Below are 25,561 nucleotides of genomic sequence, written 5' to 3'. Positions count from 1 at the left end.
GTGAAGAGTCGGACATGACTGAGCGATTTCACTTTCATGCATTGGAGAAGGAAATGGCAACCCACTCCAGTGTTCTTGCCTGGAGAATCCAAGGGACAGGGGAGCCTGGTGGGCTGCCATCTATGGGGTCTCACAGAGTCAGACACGACTGAAGTGACTTACCAGTAGCAAGGTCACTTATCTTGCAGGAAGCCTCAGAAATTATATAAAATGATGGGGAAAGAATCAAAGGGGAGAAACTCCAAATTATTTTCAGGTTTTCACTCCTTAGCCTGCATCCAAATGCCTGTCTGGGTGACAGTTCAGTCATTATCGACATATAAACAGGCTCCCCTGGGGTGGAGGGGCTGTAGGGGGGCAGGATATAAATGGGCAAAGACACAGAACTTCTCTTGTGCTTCATATCCATGGATCTATCATATAAGGAAGGAAGGAGCAGGCTTCCTTCTCTGAGACACTGGAGCTCAGGGAGGGTGGGAAGCCCTGGGCTGGGGGAGGACAGCCCGGGCTGGGGAAGGACAGCCTGCTGGGTCCTAGCTGACCATCCACTCAGCCCTTCAGTTCTTTCTGCTTGGGACATCTGATCAGGAACCCTCATTATTAGGGACCCTCAGCTGTAATATTGCTGTAAGCAAAAAACCTTCTTTGAAACAGGACATGATATAACATTTCCCTTTGTATCTAATTCAGGCAAAGAGCCTAAAGTGGTTCAATGGTGTTTCTGACCTTCCAAGGACATGTCTGTGGTCTTACTTTAGCATCCACACTGTTCTCTCTCTTCACTCTATTGCATGCCAAGTTGCTTCAATCATGTCTGACTCTGCAATCCTGTAGACCATAGATCACCAGGCTTCTCTGTCCATGAGATTCTCCAGGCAAGAATATTGGAGTGGATTGCTGTGCCCTACTCCAGGGGATCTTCCCGAACCAAGGATCAAACCAGCATCTCTTTAGTCTCCTGCATTGGTAGGTGAGTTCTTTACCACTAGCACCACCTGGGAAGCCCTTATTCTATTGAGTAACATTTAATTGTATTTATTTTAGCTTTAACTTTATACTTTTAAAATAGCAATATGAACTTTTAACAGCACTTTTAAGACTGAGCTCATGCTCCAAATAACAAAGGCTAGGAACTCTCTTCAGGCCTTTTCTGCATTCCCAGCAGGTGTCCCAACCAGACCCCAGAGCTCAATTATTCTGGAAGCAGGGGGCTCACAGCAATGACACAATGAATTTCGGGCCCATCACACTGTCAGGAGGATGTCAAGAGTCCAGCCGCAGAGAACAAAGAAAACTCACTAGAACCAGGCTGTGATTTCCAGAGCAAATGTGACATCAACACTATTCATCACAAACAAGTCTTCTGAGAAGGAAGTAGATGTGCCTGTTCCCCCAGGGAGACTCCTGGAATGAACTCTTCAGCATGGCCTCCCTCACCTGCTTCCCTCAAACCAGGAGATCAAAGTGCAGCTGATTCTCTCCAGCAGGGATGGAGGATGAGGTTGACTTTAGAAACCAGGTGTCATCTCAGCCTTGAACACCAGGGAACCAAACACCCCATCACATACCTCACCTCATGCCCAAGAGTTACAGTGGGCCAGAGGGAATGCTGACCTGTGAAAATCTATCCTGTTTCTTTCAAACCCCACTAGGGGTGAGCAGGATGCCAGAATGAGGGAACTGGAGGGTCTGCAAAGAAAATTAACGAGTACATAAGGAGAGGGGATGTCAAGGCTCTGGTCTTACCTTGCTCAACATAACACCTTTTTCCCCCACAAAGACCGAGCTCATGATCCTGAAGCACACTATATAACAGCCATGACATCAGTCAGAAGTCATAGACACATGTAACCCTACAGTTTACATGACATACGGCTGTGTTTCCCCAACCCTGAGGACACTTGGGGACACATTCCACCTGGACTACAGATCTTCCCTGGGGTGGGTGGGGGGGTAGTGCAGGGAACCACATGAAGAGAGCCCAGGGTGGCAGCCTTGCTGCAGGTTATCATTCACCTATGTGAAAACTGCCAGTTGTTACTATGTTCTTAATTCCTTCACATTTGGACTTCCCTGGTGGCTCTGTGGATGAGAATCTGCTGCCAGTGCAGGAGACAAGGGCTCAATCCCTGATCTTGGAAGATTCCATATGTCAAAGAGCAACTAAACCCATGCACAGTTATTATTGAGACTGTGCTCTAGAGCCTGAGAGCCACAATTACTGAGCTCACAAGCTGGAAGCCCAAGCCCCATAGAGACTGTGGCCCCTCAACAACAGAAGTCATCACAGTGAGAAGCCCACATACCACAACTAGAGAAAAGCCCGCATAGCAATGAAGACTTAGCACAGCCAAAAACAAATAAATAAATAAATTTAAATACCCTTAGGTTCAAAGTTCTGGTGCCTTTGGTATTCACTAGCAACTACTTTGGGGCTTCCCTGGTAGCTCAGCTGATAAAGAATCTGTCTGCAATGCAAGAGACGGTGGTTTAATTCTTGGGTTGTGAAGATCCCCTGGAGAATGGATAGGCTACTCACTCCAGTATTCATGGGCTTCCCTGGTGGCTCAGATGGTAAAGAATTCACCTGCAAGGCAGGAAACCTTGGTTCAGTCATGGGTTGGGAAAATCTGCTGGAGGAGGGCATGGCAACCCACTCTAGTATTCTTGCCTGGAATCCCCATGGACAGAGGAGCCTGGTGGTTACAGTTCACGGGGTCACAAAGAGTCAATATGACTGAGCAACTAAGCACAGCACAGCAAGTAGTTTACAAGCATCAATTCAAGAAATCCTGAGAGCCCCAGAGGGCAGGTATTAGTATACCTGTGACAGAGGGAAAACCAAACTGAGGAATATAGAGTACTTCCTGCCCAAGATTAAGTAAATTAACTCACCTAAGTGGTAGAGCTGAATGTCAGACCCAATTCTGTCTTATTTCCAAGGCTGTGCTTTTAATCATAACAGCAGTGTCTCAGAGGGAGAATAATAAGGTTTAAGGATGTCCATGCATGACTAAACGCACTTGTGTCCAGACTTTGTTTACCTTCAGAAAACCCTCAAATCTTACTTAGCTAACATCCAACAGCCTTAGCCACTACCATACATCATACTAAGCACCTTAGGTTGAATAAAGTCCCAGGGAATCCAGCATGAGAATGCCTTAAAACAGCAAACTTGAGGATCCATGATCTGAATATATGTGGCACATGTGCTAAACCTCCCTCAGTAATGTCCCTGGCAGATACTGCTAGTTGATCACAGAATCCTTACAGATAGGATCTGATACAGATTCATAATTCCGGCACTGCCAAATGAATAAGTTTGGCTAGAGAAATGCAACCAAATGCCATCCTGGTTTTGCATTTTGGTTATGCTCAGTTGTATAAAAATGAAAAACTATTATGATCAGCTGCACATGTGTCACTAAGAGGACAAAAGTTAACATAATGGTCCAGAAAGGTAGGCAGCTGGATCTGAATATAAACCTCAGGATTTTAGCAGTTTTTCAGGGCACAGGAATGAAGTAGGTTTATGCCTTCTGGTTATAGCAATCAGATGTCTTTTTGCTGGTGGCTCCAGCAGTGGCCTTAAGATATACTATTAGTTACTCTATAGAGAAAAAAGTGGTATCATTATTTATGGCACAGACCCACAACCTGGAGAGAGAACATAAACAGTTCTAATCAACAGGCCATCTCACTTGGTTACCTGCGGTGTGGAAGAGGGGTATCTGGGTGACTGAATTTACTGTCTAACATTGTTGCAGCCTCCCAGGCTGCAAAAAATCCAAATACTCCACAGGGATGGGGCCAAAAAGTTCTCAGGCTCTCCAGGTGAAATTCTGTACTGCTTTTTGAAAAAGGCCACAGGAGGTGCCCTTCTCTCCACTTCCATGTGAATGGGAAGTGGCCCATGCTCCAGGCATAAATCTCTGAAAAACATTCCTTCTGGAATAATCCTTCTTTGAATGGAACAACCTGCTTTGAACAAGACTGTTGAATGACTCCATTTCATAACTGACTTCAAATCATAAAATGATTGAAGCCCTGTCTACACAAAAGACTGTATGGAGCTCATCACTCCTATTCTGTTTTCCCAGGTCCTACCAACCTACCAAATCACATCAGCAAAATATCACACATGTCTGGACTCTACTGCTCCATAATCCAATCAAACACCTCACAAAATCCAGACCTCATGGGAGTTTAGCTGGTTTTCTTGACTGAAAATTTTTTTCTATAGCTTTTATGACACTAACTGTACTTTATGCGAATACATAGGATGAATGCCTCTCTAGAGTTTATCATTAAAAATGAAACACATACATTTCACCACCAAAAACTCTTTTGTCTTGATTAACTTAGATTTTCCCACTTAGTAGATACAGAGAATAATGAGACTCAATATGTTTCTCTTCTTGGCTTGGTTTCTAGAAAGTTAAGTTGGTATTAACTTGCATTAACTATCCATAGTGAAGGTTTCTGACACAAACATCTTCCTTTATTTTCTGTACTTATACCTTCTTTAAAAATATTTAACAATTCTACTTTCATTATAATTTTTTGTTTTAATATTGATGAAATATGTCTGTGCATTGATGATAAGTTCTGAATTATTTCATTCTCTGTGATTACCTGAAGAATAGAATGATTAATCATAAAATAATGTTCCCCATTGTCAGGGAATGTTTAACAGTAGGATTCCTGTGTGCTGTTTCCTATCTCTCTTGAGCCCTCTGTTTCTTATCAGTCCATGTCCCATGTAGGGCGAAAGGAGCAGGCAAGCCTCTCCCAGGACGGACATCAAAGAGATGGGATGTTTGCATAGGATTTCCTTCATTAATTTTTCCATTTGGTGAAAGAGATTATTTACAACCCTCTTTTGATATGGATTGCCTTTTGGCCTTATGGCCTCTATTGCTCCCTGCTTCCTTGGTAACTTGTAAAGTCTGGTCTCTTGATCTTTATCTGAAGAAGTTACCTTGTATTACGGTATATATACTCTTACAAAATTCAATAAAGCACCCTTGTTTCCTCAGAGCTTGGGTCCCCATGTCTTTGTCTCTCTCTCTCTCTATTTCTGGCTGGTTCCCTGGAGTACGAAGGCCGGCTGTGTAACCCAGGGAATACTAGCCTCTTTCCTTCTTTCCCTTTCTTATCATCGACTCTTTACCACCAGGTTCTGGTCCATTAAAGGACCTCCACACCCCATTATTCTAAAACTAGGAAGCTGAATGAGGTAATAAATTAGAAGTCTACTAAACAGATCCTCCTCCTGGGTCCTCCTGAAGGGATTATTTCCAGCATCATTTATATGAACAGTCTTGAGGAGGGGTGACCACAGTGTGACATTATCTCAAATACTGGTGATGATAAAGAGCAAACCTAGAAATAACAGGGCTTATCTTTTCAATACATTTAACAACTACAACTTACTTACCATCTTAGAAGTATGTGAAAGAATGTATTTTCTAAAAATATCACCTCTGACATATGAGTACATTTCCTGATGCTTCCTTTCCTTTTCTTAATATTTTCCTTTCCTTGTCATTTCTAGTAACTTCAAGGGAAGAAAAATTCCCTATTTTCCTTCTACAATAGTACCAACAAGATGAAACATATTATTTTTTGGAAAACTGTTTACTGGGTGGCTCTTCTGTGTTAGGAAGTATGTCATGAACAAGACAGAAATGGCCCCTGTCCACATTTGTCCTTGTGCTAAAATGCAAAGCTGCAGCTGATCTGCCACTAGCTCAGCTTGGCTTAAGGGTCACACTGACTCACGGGGCCCATAACATACAATTACCTAATGCTGACTTAGGGAGAAATTCCAAAAAATATATTCTGCAGGATTTCAGAGGTGTGGTTAATTATAGTATAAATACAGCCAACCTGCATTGCCATCCCAACCTGAGAGTCCCGGTACTCACTTGAACATTCCAGGCGTTTCACATCTCGTGACGTCTCTAAGAAATACCGCCGAAGAAAAAAGAAAATGATGCCAAGGGGAATCACAGGTATAGCAATCCAAGGAATCACCACCACCACCACACCTACCATACCAATCACTTGTAGAAATGTCTGGAAGAGTGAAAAATAGATAAATGGGCTTCTTTATCAAGGATTCTTTTCAAAAATAAACTTTAATAGACTATTTTGTTGGGATTAAACTTCTTTTCCTGAAAGATGTATTGAAATAGTAGAGAAAGTTTTGCCACCCAAACAAATGAAATTATAGGTGGTTCTAATGATATTTATTGCAAGATTATATGTGTGTGCTCTGTCGCTTAGTCGTATCTGACTCTTTGCTATTGCATGGACCACAGGTCTCCAGGCACCTCTGTCCACGGAATTTTCCAGACAAGAATACTAGAGTGAGTTTCCCTTTCCTCCTCCAGAGGATCTTCCCGACCCAAGAATCAAATCCATGCCTCCTGCATCTCCTACATTGCCAGGTGAATTCTTTACCACTAGCCACCTGGGAAGCTCTATTATGTGATTGCTGTGTGCCAAAAACCTCAAGAACCTTCTAGGTATTAGCGCTTTTAATTCACTTAGTAGCCTATAAGGTAGGAACTACTAATTTTAATAGATGAGAGAATATTTGAGGTTCAGAGAGACTAGGACTTGAACCCTAAACTATCATGAGTCAGTAGATATTACTAGAGATGAATGAGCAGTCATCACAGCTGAGGAAACCAGAAGCCTCAGTTACACAGGTAAGGATAAAGAAGAGGTTAATTACAAAGTTAGTGTCCAGTAAAGGAGGAAAAGATGCAAATGTGACTTTTGGAAGTGGAAATTTTCTTTCCTGGTTTTCTGTCCATAGTTAACATTTACTGAGTGCTGACTCTGTACAGGGCTACACATTTAATACTTGACATGTATTAGTTTATTACTCCTCACAATAGCCCTATCAAGTAATAGTATTATCTCATTTTACAGATGGAAACACTGAGGCACAGGGAAAGGAAAAGGAGATTGATGGAAACTGCAAAACCTGAGCCATGGAGCCAGAGAGTTTACATCATGAGCCATTAGGACATACTTAAGCTTGTTCCCAACATACCACCAACTATTTATTGTCCAGGAAAATTATTTTTACTTATTTGAGCCTCCTAATTTATCTTAAATTTTTCTTCTAAATACTTTAATTAAGGAATTTCAGAGTTCATCAGCATGCCCAATAAAGAACAGACAAAAGAAGAGAAATGTGATAAAACCAATTTTTGGTATTTCCTAGAAATCTGGGGAAGAATTTTGATAATAAACAACTTATAAAGCATGAAGAGTTTTTTTTTTTAATTTTATCCTCTGGATATACATTAAATTTTTTATCATTATGATAAAAATGACTATTTTAAGGAGTAGTGACTATAACAAGAGGGGGTGCCATTTACCAGGTGTCTACTCTATGCACGGCACTGTGGTAAGAGTTCCATAATCATTCACTTAAGCATCACATCATTCCATGATGTGACTTTATCTTGGGAAATGATCTTGGTCTAAAAACATAACCGGTAGAATAGAAGCCCAAATCATTGATTGATGCTGATTTAGACATCCATATTTATCAGAAGAAGTATGATACCCTGGTGAAAAGTTTCAGGTGATAGGAATGCAACCAACACTTAGTATCTACATGTAGTATCTATCTTAGTATCTAGCCTGCTATGAAAGGGGGTCAAAAGTTGAGGACATGCAGATTTACAGAGTTTGGGCCAATACCTCCAGAGTTTATGATCTCAGATGGATACAATTCCATGGTGATCTGCACAAGGCACTGGGGAAACACAGGGAAGAACATATGAATCCTTTATTGAAACTTTGAAGAAGAGATTGACAACTGAACTTCACAGGCTAGAGAAACAGAGAATGACATGAATAATTTGGGGTAGCAATCACAATTCCTGGAAATTTTAACCAAAAGGGAGCTGGGCTGAGAAGGTCAAATGGCTTGTCCAAGTTAGCACCAGGTATTCTATGTCCTCTTAGAACCAGCACCTCATGTTCACCAACCCAGGGCTTCCACACTTTGTTGCCCAGGGTGGCTCTTCCCATCATGTCTTTGGCGGATGCATTAGCAGAGTAATGCCTATATCAGAGACTTGGGTTATCATTTTACAGCTTTTCCATATAAGTTTTCTCAGATGATCTTCACAACCATTTGTGAATGAGAAAAGCAAGAACTTTCATTTCCATTTATAGGTAAGAAAATGGTAAGTTAGGAGGGTAAGTGGTTGTCCTAAGTTTTCCCAGGAAGGTACTGCGTGTCATGAAGAAAGACAGGAAGAATCTGTACTCTGGGAATCTCAGAGACACAGTTGTATGCAGGGGAGCCTGAAAGGAGAAGGAAATGTCCAGAACTGTGACTGTGTCCAGGAACTCTTGTGAATCAAGCTGCATTATTTGGATGGAGACATGTGCTTTTCCTGTTTCTCCCCATCTGCTATGGCATCAATATAAAACTCAGAGTGAAAAGCATGGAATCTGAAGCAACAAATTTCAATCATAAACGGAGAAATATAGGTCTGTCTAACCTCCTTTCTATTATATTTTCAGTTGAACAATTTCTTACAGCCATAGGATTAACTAATGCATCCCACCTTGCTATACCCTTTTCTCATGGGGAGGGGTCCTTCCTTCTGTGTGTGATTTTAAGTCACTAGGTTTGCCATCAGTAGTTGTCAGGAAAAAAGATCTGAAATGTCAATTATAAGAAATCTAAATTACAGATTTTTAGTAGACTCACATTATTTTATTGGACAATATTCACCAGTTTCAATAGCCTGGCTCTCCCCAGGTGAGGGCCTTTTATAACCAACACAACATGGCAGATAACCTTGGAAGAAGGGGTAAGGTCAAAATGAAGGGCTCCACTTGAGCTGTGCCAATACTTTTTCCTTGAGTCCCCATTAAAGACCTGTAACTGTTGCTCTCAAAAGCTCCCAAATTAGGTCCTTCAGATTTCATGCTCCTTAATTGTGAAGCAATTCAAATAGACTTTTTATAAGAGATTTATTTCTATTTACAGGTCATACCCTAACCAGCCTTATAGTGGATATTGGGCTTTTGGGTGGTTCAGCTGGTAAAGAATCTGCCTGCAATGCAGGAGACCTGGGTTTGGTCCCTGGGTTGGGAAGATTCTCTGGAGAAGGGAAAGGCTACCCACTCCAGTATTCTAGCCTGGAGAATTCCATGAACTGTATAGTCCACGGGGTCACAGAGAATTGGACACGACTGAGAAACATTCACTTTCATAGTGGATATTACATATTATATTATATTAACATATATACAATGCATGAGTTTATATTTAAATTTATTTATGCATATACATTTATGAATCTTCTATTGCCAGCTGTCTCAAACTGTTAACAGAAGCTGTAGGAGACAAAAATAGTATTCAAGCAAAAAGTTAACACTCTGAAGAAAGAAACAGCAGATTTCCGTATGCAACAGAGATTCCTTCCTTGAAGCCAGTCTCATTTCTTTCTTCCACATTCTCAGGAATTTCAAGGAGCCTAATCCTAGCTACACACACAATTCTCCCCATCTGATTGGATTTCAGGCCCACCTGATGGCCCATATTACCATGGCCAGTGCTTCTGTACTCTGTCTCACCGTGGCACAAAGACAATGATGTGTGTACAAGAAACATGTTGACACAGAAGAAGTGACCCAAGTCCTGATGCTCCAGGAAATAAGGGGAGTCATTATTTTGATATGCTTATTTCCCATTGGGAGCATATCAGTTGGGAATTCTATCAGAAATCATGAATCCACATGAATAAATAGAAATAATTTTTTGGATGACTCTTTCGCTTGAGAGTACATGGTGATTTTTCACAATTCAGAACAATTATTTAGTTTGCAGACTATGATAACTACACCTAGAGAAGAAAGTCCATTAGCCTGATATTGTGCTGAGATGGGGTTTAGTGTTAACATTCTTGAATATTAATAGGGAGGGTAAGACTCTATACAAGCTGGAATCAAGATTGCAAGAGAAATATCAACAACCTCAGATATGCAGATGATACCACCCTAATGGCATAAAGAGAAAAGAAACTAAAGAGCCTCTTGATGAGTGTGAAAGAGGAGAGTGAAAAAGATGTGTTAAAACTCAATATTCAAAAAACAACCATGTCATCCAGTCCTAACACTTCATGGCAAATAGAAGGGGGAAAAGAGGAAGCAGTAACAAGACTTTTATTTTCTTGGGCTCCAAAATCACTGCAGACAGTGACTGCAGCCATGAAATTAAAAGATGCTTGCTCCTTGGAAGAAAAGCTATGACTAACCTAGACAGCACATTAAAAAGCAAAGACATCACTTTGCCGACAAAGATCTATATAGTAAAACCTATGGTTTTCCCAGTAGTCATGTATGGATGTGAGATTTGGACCATAAAGCAGCCTGAGCACTGAAGAATTGATGCCTTTGAATTGCAGCATTGGAGAAGGCTTTTGAGAGTCCCCTGGACTGCAAGGGGATCAAATTAGTCAACCTTAAAGGAAATCAACCCTGAATATTCATTGGAAGGACTGATGCTAAAGCTGAAGCTCAAAAACTTTAGCCACCTAATGCAAAGAGCCAACTCTTTGGAAAAGATCCTGATGTTGGGAAAGATTGAAGACAGAAGGAGAAGGGGGTGACAGAGGATGAGACGGTTGGAAGGCATCACCAACTCAATGGACATGAGCTTGAGCAAACTATGGGAGATAGTGAAGGGCAAGGAAGCCTGGTGAGTGGCAGTCCATGGGGTTACAAAGAGTCAGACACAACTTAGCGAGTGAACAACAATGATTGTTTTTGTTCAAGTATTATTGGTCACCTTATTATTATCAATCTTTTGACTTCCTTGTGGCTCAGATGGTAAAGCATCTGCCTATAATGCAGGAGACCCAGGTTCAATCCCTGGGTCGGGAAGACCTCCTGGATAAGGAAATGGCAAACCACTCCAGTATTCTTGCCTGGAAAATCCCATGGATGGAGGAGCCTGGTAGGAGTCCATAGGGTCGCAAAGAGTTGGACACAACTGAGCGACTTCACTTTATTATTATCAATCTTTTCTTTGTAACACAGGCTTTATCAGTAAAAAAGGTGCAGTAAATATTTGTCCTTTATGGTAATAGAATGCATAATTTAGTTCATCTTGGCTATCTTTTCATGAGAGGTGCTTGTTTCTATTTTGAAATATGCTTACAGTAATGGGAATCCACACCAGACACCTGGAAGGCAGAGGGAGAACCACTTACCCAGCATGTTGCTGCTTCAGACCAACCCTGACATGACAGAGTAGCCACTCCTGTCCCAGGAGTTACTCATGTTAACTCAGCCTCCCAATCACAACTGTACCTTTCTCTCACAAACATGGCATTTATTTAAGATTAAAGGACATATCACCAGGCTGAAAGGCCCATCCTCAACCCCTGTGAAAAGGCCTTGAGAAACAGGCTCTCTGTTCTTCCCTGTGAGAACTCTGACAGGACTGATATATTACCTGGATGAACTTTTGAAATGCTGAAGGCAGCGAGTCATCCATTTGCCCAATGTCTTTGGAGAAACGATTTAAAATTCTTCCTGTAAGAACAGAATATGAGAAATTACTCTTTTACCCAGACAGACCCTTTAAGACAAACAATTCATGATCAAATAAAATAATATTTTAAATGCATATTTATTTGATATATTTCAGAATCATGTGAAATAAGCTGATGTCAGTGGTAAAGAAGGAGAAAATAGGATAATACCTAAAAAGAAATCAAAATACCACCAAGTAGAAGTGAGTAGGATTGAAACTAGCCCTTGGTTTTTAAAAGAATGGCAGGGGGGAGAGCGGGGAATCTTGTGGAAGGGTTGATGGATTTTAGAATGTTCCCTCCTTTTAGATCCATCCCATTTAAGGCTTCATTCCAAGTGCTTCTTGTCATTGATTTTGCCTTCTCAAAATCCACTAAAACAGTATATCCTAAATGCTGCAGAATTAGAAGATGAGAATTTCTAATATCTACTGCTTTTAATGATTTAATTTAAACAACCCTGAAGCTACCAAATACATATACACACACAATCAATTTTGGTATATCCAGGGAAATGTATTTACCTACCCGGGGAAATGTGTTTATCTACCCCTCTGAGCTTCATTTGTAACTGAAGCTTCAGGAAACCAGCCTGCAGGTGAGATGTGGGATCTCCATCTGCTCTTCCTGACCTCAGTCACAGATGATTTCCTCTCAAGGCCCTTCACATCAACCCACAACTGGCCGGTGAATGAGCAGTGGTTGGGGGCTGAGTTCCCACTGCTGCTGGGATGTGAGGTTCTCCTGTTGTCCACAGGGTGTCTGGCTCACCAGAAGCACAGGGTGTGCCCACACCAGGAACTGGAGTCATTGGAGGCTTTCACCCTTGGCCAGGCCAGCATTACAGACTGGGCCTCAATTTTCCCATCTCAGACTTAGGAAATACAGCTGCAGAAACTGTCTTTTAGTGACACCTTTGGCAGATCTGGTGACAACTCTTCTGATATTCTAAGAATGCCTGCTTTAGAGGGTGATTCTCAGGATTAAATAGGCACTTGAGGGTGAAAGAACCCAGTCACTATGCCAATTAAGTTACCAGGTGCTCAACAACCAAGGTGAGATGATGACTCTGACCTCCAGGTTCTGCAGCATCACATCACCTGAGAAAGTCCACCAGGCGCTGTAGGAGGGTCCACTTGGTAAAATGCAGATTCTGATTCAGGAGTGCTGGGGGAGCTAGAGAATCTGCATTCCTCCAAGCTCCCACATGACACCCTTTCTGCTGTTTCCCACACCACACTTCAAGGGGCAAGAGGTTGGGTTATTTAATCAGTTCTGCTTTAGGAGCATTAAAATCAAATGGGTTATTTTTCAAATATTCTAGAGAATTTTGTGACCTACATAGTCTTTTTTTTTTTTTTTTTTAAGATTTATTTATTTATTTAATTTTTGGCTCTGCTGGATCTCCATTGCTGCACATGGGCTTTCTCCAGTTGCAGCATGGTGGTTTCTCTTGTTGCTAAGCATGGGCTTTAGGCACAGAGGATTCATGAGTTGTGGTGAATGGACTTAGCTGCCCTATGACATGTAGAATCTTCCCAGACCAGGAATCAAACCAGTTATCCCTGCATTGTCAGGTGGATTCTTAACCACTAGACCACCAGGGAAGCACTGCATGGTCATTTTATAACTTCTCAAAGTAATAATACCAAAACAAAGGAGATGTATGTCAAAAATGTTAAAGATACAGTTTACATGCATATGGTTTCATCAGCGGAAGAGTACAACAATTTAACATAGGCAGAATTTGGAAACACTGTAAATACAATTCAGCTTAAAAAGTATTTAAAGCAATGATGAAATTTTTTTTTTAAGATGAAAAGGCTACCCAGAGATGAACAGTACATGAAAACCACTCCTTTACCTTTCACCAGATGTGGGTGACTTAAGGTCTGAGAGACTGAGGATTAGCAAAGTTTGTAGAATACAAGAAAATCAAAACCAGTGAGAAAAACCCATCTCTCCACAAAGCAACTACAAAAACTGAACTAAATATCAAATATCATAAAAAACTGAACTCTTATCACTAATGAGTTGAGTGCAGAAAATGTGTGGTCAGCAAGTTTAAGTTACTTCTTGCACTAAGAAACATTAGAGAACAGGCAGTGATAAACCCAAAAAAAGATTATCTTCAATGGTGAAAAATTAAAAGCATTTCCCATGAAGTTAGTGACAAGACAAGGATGCCAACTCTCACCACTACTATTCAACATAGTTTTGGAAGTTTTAGCCACCGCAATCAGAGAAGAAAAAGAAATAAAAGGAATCCAAATTGCAAAAGAAGAAATACAATTCTCACTGTTTGCAGATGACATAATCCTCTACATAAAAAACCCTAAAGACACCACGAGAAAATTGCTAGAACTAATAAATGAATATAGTACAGTTGCAGGATATAAAATTAATACACAGAAATCCCTTGCATTCCTATACTCTAACAGTGAGATAACAGAAAGAGAAATTAAGGAAACAATTCCATTCACCATTGCAACAAAAAGAATAAAATATGTAGGAATAAATCTACCTAGAGAAACAAAATATCTATATATAGAAAACTATAAAACACCTATGAAAGAAATCAAAGAGGACACAAATAGATGGAGAAATATACCATGTTCATGGATTGGAAGACTCAATATAGTGAAAATGAGTATACTACCCAAAGCAGTCTATAGATTCAATGCAATTGCTATCAAGCTACCAATGGTATTTTTCAGAGAACTAGAACAAATAATTTCACAAATTGTATGGAAATACAAAAAAAAAAAAAAAAAAAAAACCTCGAATAACCAAAACAATCTTGAGAAAGAATGGAACTGGAGGAATCAACCTGCCTGACTTCAGCCTATACTACAAAGCAACAGTCATCAAGGCAGTATGGTACCGGCACAAAGACAGAAACATAGATCAATGGAACAAAATAGAAAGCCCAGAGATAAATCCACACACCTATGGACGCCTTATCTTTGACAAAGTAGGCAAGAATATACAATGGAGAAAAGAATCTCCTCAGCAAGTGGTGCTGTGAAAAGTGGTCAACCACTTGTAAAAGAATGAAACTAGAACACTTTCTAACACCATACACAAAAATAAACTCAAAATGGATTAAAGATCTAAACATAAGACCAGAAACTACAAAACTCCTTGAGGAAAACATAGGCAAAACACTCTCTGATGTAAATCACAGCAGGATCCTCTATGACCCAACGCCTAGAGTAATGGAAATAAAAGCAAAAATAAACAACTGGGACCTAATTAAACTTAAAAACTTTTGCACAATGAAGAAAACTATAAGCAAGGTGAAAAGACAGCCTTCAGAATTGGGGGAAATAATAGCAAACAAAGCAACTGACAAAGAATTAATCTCAAAAATACACAAGCAGCTCCTACAGCTCAATTCCAGAAAAATAAATGACCCAATCAAAAAAATGGGCCAAAGAACTAAACAGACATTTCTCCAAAGAAGACATACAGATGGCTAACAAACACATGAAAAGATGCTCAGCATCACTCATTATCAGACAAATGCAAATCAAAACCACAATAAGGTACCATCTCATGCTGGTCAGAAAGGCTGCTATCAAAAAGTCTACAAGCAATAAATGCTGGAGAGAGTGTAGAGAAAAAGGAACCTTCTTACACTGTTGGTGGGAATGCAAACTAGTACAGCCACTATGGATAACACTGTGGAGATTTCCTTACAAAACTGGAAATAGAACTGCTATATGACCCAGCAATCCCACTACTGGGCATACACACCGAAGAAACAAGAACTGAAGGAGACACGTGTACCCCAATGTTCATTGCAGCACTGTTTCCAATGGCCAGAACAAGGAAGCAACCTAGATGTCCATCAGCAGACGAATGGATAAGAAAGATGTGGTACATATACACAATGGAATATTTCTCGGCTATTAAAAAGAATGCATTTGAATCAGTTCTAATGAGGTGGATGAAACTGGTGCCTATTATACAGAGCAAAGTAAGTCAGAAAGAAAAACACCAATACAGTATATTAATGCATACATATGGAATTTAGCGAGTGATTCATGGGGTCACAAAGAGTCGGACACGACTGAGCGACTGAACTGACTGACTGACTGATGGAATTTAGAAAGATGGTAACAATGACCCTATATGCGAGATAGCAGAGACACAGATGTAAAGAACAGACTTTTGGACTCTGTGGGAGAAGGCGAGGGTGGGATGATTTGAGAGAATAACATTGAAACATGTGTATTACCATATGTGAAATAGATCACCAACCCAGGTTCCATGCATGAGGCAGGGTGCTCAGGGCTGGTGCACTGGGATGACCCTGAGGAATGGGATGGGGAGGGAGGTGGGAGGGTGGGTCAGGATGGGGAACACATGTACACCCATGGCTGATTCGTGTGAATGAATGACAAAAACCCCCACAATATTGTAAAGTAATTAGCCTCCAATTAAAAAAAAAGATTTTTTTAAAGAAGATAGAGAGAGAGAGAAAACAGACAGCTCTTCAGAATATTTATTTCCTTGGCTTTGAGATAGACTGTTGTAATCAGAGCTGTAATTCCAATTTCATGGTCTTGCAGTATTAAAGTTCTCTCAATGGTCTCCATGTGAAAGCCTTATGATAAACTCCCTTCACACACATGCTATGACTATTCATCTGAATACATAGGACACACGGCCCCTACTGGAATATCTCCAGGAATACAGAGGGAAAAAGGATTCACAGTAAACAAGGGGAAACCCAATCCATTTTCAGACTATTCTGTTAGGACTTTCTCACACTAAACTGAATCTTGTCTTCCTGGAAGATCCAAACTCTGATGCTTATTCTCGCCTTATAAGCACACAAAGTGAATCTAATTTCTGTCAATATTACAGTCTTTCAGATACTTGAAGGAAGTGAATGAATCATATCCTTTCCAGCCACTACTCCTTGGTGCCTCAATGATCACTAATAAGGCATGGTCCTATCCTGGCCACTGCCTTTTGACCAGACTCAGATGGCCAGTCCCAGTTAATGTCTTGAGCCCAGGAATAAAATCACCACCTCCCTCATCCTGCATCATCAGTCACAAAGCTGACAAACATGGTAAATTCTGGAGGCAAGATCATATTTTGGATATGGGTATAATGAAAATCCACATCACTCCCATCTACAGCACAGGTAAATTTAAGGGAATAATTGAGTAATACATATAAACAACTCTAAAAATACATCCCTTATCACCTAGAAATTCCATTTCTAGTAATGTATCCCAGGAGTTAAGAAGTGCATCAGAGATGTACAATGTGGCATATTTGAAGAGTCAGAAGCAGGAAACAACCTGAACAAGTCTGAAATAAGCCTGCAATATATATGTACAATTTAAATTTTCTGTGGTGTTTTTCTACAATGACTACTTGTATAAAAAGGTAGAGTCGTGGGGAGAGCAAGAGAAAGATTGGGGGAAAGAGAGAAGGGAAATCAAGTGTTAAGGACAGGAGGGAGATAGTTGAAAGAGTGGAGGAACAGAGGGGAGGAAGGTAGCCTCCTTGAAGTCCATGGCATCTGAGAACCAATAAGGGTCCTCTTAACTGCTATGGTCCACATTTTTCTATTTTGTTCATGACAGAATACCATGAAAGATGTTACTAAACTTCTCATCAAATCCAAATTCACAATGATCATATTTTATGTTGTCTCTGAGTCTGGCTTCTTTTATTCAGCCTAAGGTTTTTGAGGTTCACCTATGAGGTAGCATGTGTCTTTTTAAGCCCCGTGTTTTTTTTTTTTTTCCCCCTTACCACACAAGTGGTCTTAGGCACCAGCAATAACAGACCATATATCAGGCCATGTCACACTTGACCTTGAGGGTAAGTAAGAGCAGATGAGTTCTGTGAAATCTTCAATGTTGTGAGCTTCTTTAGATGTGTCTGTGGTTAGCTTCACTGATAGTCCTAGAATCTAATTGTTTTGATAAGAACTGACCATTGGTTTAAAGCCCTGCAGAGAGTCAGAAGCTGGGAGTGGAGGGCCAAGGACAGGTTCTGAGTCCAGTGGAATGTGGAGGGGTTGGGAGAACAATAAAGGAACTGCTGTCCTCGTGAAAAGTGGAATTTATACCCAAGCAGCCTATTCAAAGAAAAAAAAAAAAAAAAAAAAGGAGAGTCTCTTCAAAGGGCCAAGAAAATATACACTGATTGTCGTTGACACAAGGATCGTTTTCAGCCCAGTGGTCATCTCTGGGCTCTGCTGAACACCCTCTCCATTGGACCAGTTTTGCCCCATCCCCTTGCATAGTACCTGGAAGGCCCAGACATATTTTCTTGTGTACACAAGGGAGTCATTAAAGAAGGTTGTCCAGCCTGGACTTCCTGCATCTACACAAACTAATTTGACTTACAAGAACCTAAGAACAGGAGAGGGAGCTGTAGAAGTCTGGGAGCTCCACAGTTTCTTCATCTTTGCTGTTAGAATAGGTCATCAACATGGTGCCTGCTCAAAGAATATCAAGAAATATTAGGTTGGAGCAAAAGTAATTGCGATTTTGCATTGTTGAAATTTGGCATTTGATATTGGAATACATGAATGTGGCTATGTTATGCATCATTATAATGTTCATCTATTGCTTTATGCTTTTTGCTAATGAATTATTACTTGCTGCTTATTTTATATGTATTTTGGACTATGGAAATAATGTTAGTAAAAAAGCAAATTTAAGCGATTTTCTTATTCAAGTTTAAAGTGGGTCGTAAGGCGGTAGCGGCAACTCACAACATCAACAAGGCATCTGGCCCAGGAATTGCTAATGAATGTACAGTGCAGTGGTGGTTCAAGTAGTTTTGCAAAGGAGATGACAGCCTTGGAGATGAGAGCGTTGAAGGTGAGCACAATGGCCAGCCATCGGAAGCTGACAATGACCAACAAAGAGCACCATGGAAGCTGATCCTCTTACAATTACACGAGAAGTTGCCCCCAAAATCAACACCAACATCCTACAGTCATTTAGCATTTGAAAGGTGAAAAGGCTCAATAAGTGAGTGTCTCATGAACTGACCACATATCAAAAAAAATTGTTTTAAAGTGTCACCTTCTCTTATTCTTTGCAACAACAATGAACCATTTCTTGATTGGACTGTGACATGAGACAAAACTGTATTTTATATGACAACCAGCAATGACCAGCTCAGTGGTTGGACTGAGAAGACGCTCCAAAGCACTTCCCAAAGCCAAACTTACACCAAAAAAGGTCATGGTCACTGTTTCGTGGTCTGCTGCCCATCTGATGCATTATAGATTTTTGAATCCCAGCAAAACCATTACATCTGAGAAGTATGCTCAGCAAATTGAACAGATGCATCAACAACTGCAATGCCTGCAGCCAGGATTGATCAACAGAAAGGGCCCAGTTCTTTGGGACAATACCCGGCAGCACATCACACAACCAACACTTTAAAAATTGAACAAATTGGGCTACACATTTTTTTAGTAATTTTTTTAAATTGTCTATTTTTTAATTGAAGGATAATTGCTTTACAGAATTTTGTTGTTTTCTGTCAAACCTCAACATGAATTAGCCATAGGTATACATATGTTTCCTCCCTCTTGAAACTCCCTCGCATCTCCCTCCCCATCCTACCCCTTTAGGTTGGTACAGAGCTCCTGTTTGAGTTCCCTGAGACATAAAGCAAACTCCTGTTGGCTATCTCTTTTACATATGGTAATGTAAGTTTCCATATTACTCTCTCCGAACATCTCACCCTCTCCTCCCCTCTCCCCATGTCTGTAAGTCTGCTCTCTATGTCTGTTTCTCCACTGCTGCCCTGCAAATAAATTCATTGGTAACATTTTTCTAGATTCCATATATATGCATTAGTATATGATAGTTATCTTTCTCTTTCTGACTTACTTCATTTGTATAATAGGCTCTAGGTTCATCCACCTCATTAGGACTGACCCAGATGTGTTCTTTTTTATGGCTGAGAAATATTCCATTGTTTACGTGTATTACAACTTCTTTTTCCATGCATCTGTCGATGGACATCTACTTTGCTTCCATGTTCTAGCTATTGTAAATAGTGCTGCAACATTGGGGTACATGTGTCTTTTTCAATTTTGGTTTCCTCAGGGTATATGCCTACGAATGGGATTGCTGGGTCATGAGTTCAGTTCAGTTCAGTCGCTCAGTCGTGTCCGACTCTTTGCAACCCTATGGACTGCAACACACCAGGCTTCCCTGTCCATCACCAACTCAAGGAGATTGCTCAAACTCTTGTCCATTGAGTCGTCGATGCCATCCAACCATCAGATGCTCTGCGGTCCCCTTCTCCTCCCACCTTCAATCTTCCCCAGCATCAGGGTCTTTTCAAATGAGTAAGTTCTTCGCAACAGGGGGCCAAAGTACTGGAGTTTCGGGTTCAGAATCAGTGCTTCCAATGAATATTCAGGACTGATTTCCTTCAGGATGGACTGGTTGTAACTCCTTGCAGTACAAGGGACTCCCGAGAGCCTTCTCCAACACCATAGCTCAAAAGCATCAATTCTTTGGTGCTCAGCTTTCTTTATAGTCCAACCCTCACATCCATACATGACTACCAGAAAAACCATATCCTTGACTAGATGAACCTTTGTTGGCAAAGTAATGTCTCTGCTTTTTAATATGCTGTCTAGGTTGGTCATAAATTTCCTCCCAAGAAGTATGTGTCTTTTAATTTCATAGGTGCAGTCACCATATGCAGTGATTTTGGAGCCCCCCAAAATAAAGTCTCTCATTGTTTCCACTGTTTCTCCATCTATTTTCCATAAAGTGATGGGACCAGATGCCATGATCTTTATTTTCTGAATGTTGAGTTTTAAGTCAACTTTTGCACTCTCCTCTTTCACTTTCATGGTGTCATCTGCATATCTGAGGTCATTGATATTTGTCTCAGCAATCTTGATTCCAGCTTGTGCTTCCTCCAGCCCAGAGTTTCTCATGATATTCTCTGCATATAAGTTAAATAAGCAGGGTGACAATATACAGCCTTGGCACACTCCTTTGCTTATTTGGAAACAGTCTGTTGTTCCCTGTCCAGTTCTAACTGTTGCTTTCTGACCTGCATACAGGTTTCTGAAGAGACAGGTCAGGTGGTCTGGTATTCCCATCTCCTTCAGAATTTTCCACAGTTTATTGTGATCCTCACAGTCAAAGGCTTTGGCATAGTCAATAAAACCGAAATAGATGTCTTTCTGGAACTCCCTTGCTTTTTCAATGATCCAGCGGATGTTGGCAATTTGATTTCTGGTTCCTCTGTCTTTTCTAAATCCAGCTTGAACATCTGGAAGTTCACAGAAGAACTGTACAAAAAAGATCTTCATGACCCAGGTAATCACAATGGTGTGATCATTCAACTAGAGCCAGACACTCTGGAATGTGAAGTCAAGTGGGCCTTAGTTAGCATCACTACAGACAAAGCTAGTGGAGATGATGGAATTCCAGTTAAACTATTTTAAATCCTAAATGATAATGCTGTGAAAGTGTTGCATTCAATATGCCAGCAAATTTGGAAAACTCAGCAGTGGCCACAGGGACTGGAAAAGGTAAGTTTTCATTTCAATCCCTAAGAAAGGCAATGCCAAAGAATGCTGGGTCTTATGGTGGTTTTATTCTGAGCTTTCTAAGGAATCTCCATACCATTTGCCATAGTGACTCTACCAATTGACATTCCCACCAACAGTGCAAGAGGCTTCCCTTTTCTCCAGACCCTGTCCAGCATTTATTGTTCATAGAATTTTTGATGATGATCATTCTGACTGGTCATCTGAATGCAGAGTTCCAAAGAATAGCAAGGAGAGATAAGAAAGCCTTCCTCTGCAATCAGTGCAAAGAAATACAGGAAAACAATAGAATGGGAAAGACTAGAGATCTCTTCAAGAAAATTAGAGATACCAAGGGAACATTTCATGCAAAGATGGGTTCAATAAAGGACAGAAATGGTAGTGGCCTAACAGAAGCAGAAGATATTAAGAAGAGGTGGCAAGAATACACAGAACTGTACAAAAAAGATCTTCACGACCCAGATAATCATGATGGTGTGATCACTCACACTACCTAGAGCCATACATCCTGGAATGTGAAGTCAAGTGGACCTTAGGAAGCATCACTATGAACAAAGCTAGTGGAGGTGATGGAATTCCAGTTGAGCTATTTCAAATCCTGAAAGATGATGTTGTGAAAGTGCTGCACTCAATATGTCAGCAAATTTGGAAAACTCAGCAGCCACAGGACTATAAAAGGTCAGTTGTCATTCCAATTCCAAATAAAGGCAATCCCAAAGAATGCTCAAACTACTGCACAATTGCACTCATCTCATACATTAGTAAAGTGATGCTTAAAATTCTCCAAGCCAGGCTTCAGCAATACTTGAACCGTGAACTTCCAGATGTTCAAACTGGTTTTAGAAAAGACAGAGGAACCAGAGATCAAATTGCCAACATCTGCTGGATCATCAAAAAAGCAAGGGAGTTCCAGAAAGACATCTATTTCGGTTTTATTGACTATGCCAAAGCCTTTGACTGTGAGGATCACAATAAACTGTGGAAAATTCTGAAAGAGATGGGAATACCAGACCACCTGACCTGCCTCTTCAGAAACCTGTATGCAGGTCAGGAAGCAACAGTTAGAACTGGACAGGGAACAACAGACTGCTTCCAAATAAGCAAAGGAGTATGCCAAAGCTGTAAATTGTCACCCTGCTTATTTAACTTATATGCAGAGAATATCATGAGAAACTCTGGGCTGGAGGAAGCACAAGCTGGAATCAAGATTGCTGAGACAAATATCAATGACCTCAGATATGCAGAAGACATCACCTTTAAGGCAGAAAGTGAAGAAGAACTAAAGAGCCTTTTGATGAAAGTGAAAGAGGAGAGTGGAAAAGTTGGCTTAAAGCTCAACATTCAGAAAACTAAGATCATGGCATCTGGTCCCATCACTTCATGGCAAATAGACGGGGAAACAGTGGAAACAGTGTCAGACTTTATTTTTCTGGGCTCCAAAATCACTGCAGATGGTGATTGCAGCCATGAAATTAAAAGACTCTGGCTCCTTGGAAGCAAAGTTATGACCAACCTAGACAGCATATTAAAAAGCAGAGACTTTACCTTGTCAACAATGGTTCATCTAGTCAAGCTATGGTCTTTCCAGTGGTCATGTATGGATGTGAGAGTTGGACTGTGAAGAAAGCTGAGTACCGAATAATTGATGCTTTTGAATTGTGTGTTGGAGAAGACTCTTGAGAGTCCCTTGGACTCTAAGGAGATCCAACCAGTCCATCCTAAAGGAGATCAATCCTGGGTGTTCATTGGAAGGACTGATGTTGAAGCTGAAACTCTAATACTTTGGCCACCTGATGCAAAGAGCGGGCTCGTTTGAAAAGGCCCTGATGCTGGGAAAGATTGAAGGCAGGAGAAGGGGACAACAGAGGATGAGATGATTGGATGGCATCACTGACTCAATGGACATGGGTTTGGGTGGACTCCAGCAGTTGGTGTTGGACAGGGAGGCCTGGCAAGCTGCAGTTCATGGGGTCGCAAAGAGTCAGACACGACTGAGTGACTGAACTGACTGAATTAATTCTGACTGGTGTGCAGTTATATCTCATCATGGTTTTGATTTTCATCTCTCTAATAATGAGCAATATTGAGCATTGTTTCATTTGTTTGTTAGTCATCTCTAGTCTTCTTTAGAGAAATGTCTGTTTAGGTCTTTTTCCCACTTTTTATTGGGTTGTGTTGTGGTTTTTTTGTTTGTTTGTTTCCTGGTATTGAGTTGCATGAGCTGCTTGTATATTTTGAAAATTAATCCTTTGTCAGTTGTTTCATTTGCTATTATTTTTTCCCATTCCGAGGGTTGTCTTTTCATGTTTACAGTTTCCTTTGCTGTGCAAAAGCTTTTAAGCTTAATTGGGTACCATTTGTTTGCTTTTTTTTAAAATTTCCATTATTCTAGGAGGTGGATCATGGAGGATCTTGCTTTGATTTATGTCATCGAGTGCTCTGCACATGTTTTCCTCTGAGTTTTATAGTATCTGATCTTATATTTAGGTCTTTAATCCATTTTGAATTTATTTTTGTGTATGGTGTTAAGATGTGTTCTAATTTCATTCTTTTACATACAGCTGTCCAGTTTTCCCAGCACCACTTATTGAAGAGGCTGTCTTTGCTCCATTGTATAATCTTGCTCCTTTGTCAAAAATAAGGTACCCATAAGTGCATGGGTTTATTTCTGGGCTTTCTATCTTGTTCCATTTGCCTATATTTCTGTTTTTGTGCCAGTTCCATACTGTCTTAATGACTATAACTTTTTAGTACAATCAGAAGTCAAGAAGGTGGATTGCTCCAGTTCCATTCATCTTTCTCAAGAGTGCTTTGGCTATTTGGGGTCTTCTGTGTTTCCAAATGAATTGTGAAATTTTCTGTTCTAGTTCTATGAAAAATGCCATTGGTAGTTTGATAGGAATCACCTTGAATCTGTATATTGCATTTGGTGGTATAGTCATTTTCACAATATTGGTTCTTCCTACCCAGGTACATGGAATATCTCTCCATCTGTTTATGTCATCTTTGATTTCTTTCATCAGTGTCTTATAATTTTCTGTGTACAGGTCTTTCGTCTCCTTAGGTAGGTTTATTCCTAGATATTTACTTCTTTTTATTGCAATGGTGAATGGGGGTTGATTCTTTAATGTCTTTTTCTGGTGTTTCATTGTTGGTATATAGGAATGCAAGTGATTTCTGTGTATTGATTTTTATATCCTGTGCCTGTGACTTTGCTAATTTCACTGATTAGCTCCACTAATTTTCTGATAGCATTTTTAGGGTTTTCTATGTGTAGTATCATGCCATCTGCAAACAGTGAGAGCTTTGCTTCAGCTTTTCTGAACTGGATTCTTTTTATTTATTTTTCTTCTCTGACTGATGTAGCTAGGACTTCTAAAACTATGTTGAATAGTAGTGGTGAGAGTGGACACCCTTGTTTTGTTCCTGATCTTAGGGGAAATGCTTGCAGTTTTTCACCATTGAGAATAACATAGGCTGTGGGCTTATCATATATAGCCTTCAGTATGCTGAGGTAGATTTCTTTATTGCCTATTTTCTGAAGAACTTCAATTATAAATGGGTGCCAAGTTTTGTTAAGGGCTTCTTCTGCATCTGTTGAGATTATCATATGGTTTTTATCTTTCAACTTGTTAATATGGCGTATCACATTGATTGATTTGCATATACTGAAGAATCCTTGTACCCCCGGAATACACCCAATTTGATCATGGTGTATGAGCTTTATAATGTGTTGTTTAAGGGGAGGAGCCAAGATGGCGGAGGAGTAAGACGGGGAGACCACTTTCTCTCCTACAAATTCATCAAAAGAATATCTGAACGCAGAGCAAACTTCACAAAAACAACTTCTGATCGCTAGCTGAGGTCATCAGGCGCCCAGAAAAGCAGCCCATTGTCTTTGGAAGGAGGTAGGACAAAATATAAAACATAAAAAGTGAGACAAAAGAGCTAAGGACGGAGATCCGTCCCGGGAAGCGAGTCTTTAGAGGACGTTTCCAGACCCTGGGAAACCCTCGCACTGGCGGGCCTGGGGGAAGTGTTTGAAACTAGGAGGGCAACCTGACTGGGAGGGAAACAATAAATAAAACCCACAGATTACGTGCCTAAAAGCAACTCTCAGCAGAAAAGTGCCCCAGACACCCGCATCCGCCACCAGCAAGTCGGGGCGGCACGGAGAGGAGCGGGCGGCATTGCTTGGGGTAGGGTCCGGGCCTGAGTGCCCTGAGGACAATTGGAGGAAGCTTTTGTGAGTTGCCAACTTGAACTGTGGGAGAGCAGGGAAGAGAGAGAAAATTGACCGGCCGGAACATGCTGCCGGCCGTTCGCGGAATGGGGGGACTGAGAGAGTCCGGAGAGGGGCTCGCAGACTGCGGACCGGCCCGGACCCCCCGGAGGCGGGAGC

The 25,561-nt window shown here is 40.7% G+C and overlaps 1 protein-coding gene across 1 annotated transcript in view; it reads right to left on the bottom strand.

The window, feature by feature from the left end:
- Positions 1 to 25,561, bottom strand: part of LOC122687097 (ATP-binding cassette sub-family C member 4-like) — a 330,146-nt gene that overhangs the window by 56,866 nt on the left and 247,719 nt on the right. Inside the window, exons 20-21 of the mRNA XM_043892537.1 lie at positions 11,507 to 11,586; positions 5,931 to 6,081 (exon numbers count right to left, since the gene is read on the bottom strand). Coding sequence (XP_043748472.1) covers positions 5,931 to 6,081; positions 11,507 to 11,586 — 231 coding nt within the window. The remainder of the gene's footprint in view (positions 1 to 5,930; positions 6,082 to 11,506; positions 11,587 to 25,561) is intronic.

The sequence above is a fragment of the Cervus elaphus genome, chromosome 30 (genome assembly GCF_910594005.1).
Source record: "Cervus elaphus chromosome 30, mCerEla1.1, whole genome shotgun sequence".
NCBI lineage: Eukaryota > Metazoa > Chordata > Mammalia > Artiodactyla > Cervidae > Cervus > Cervus elaphus.
Note: the sequence above shows the minus strand (reverse complement) of the source record. Positions and strands in the feature narration are given on the sequence as shown.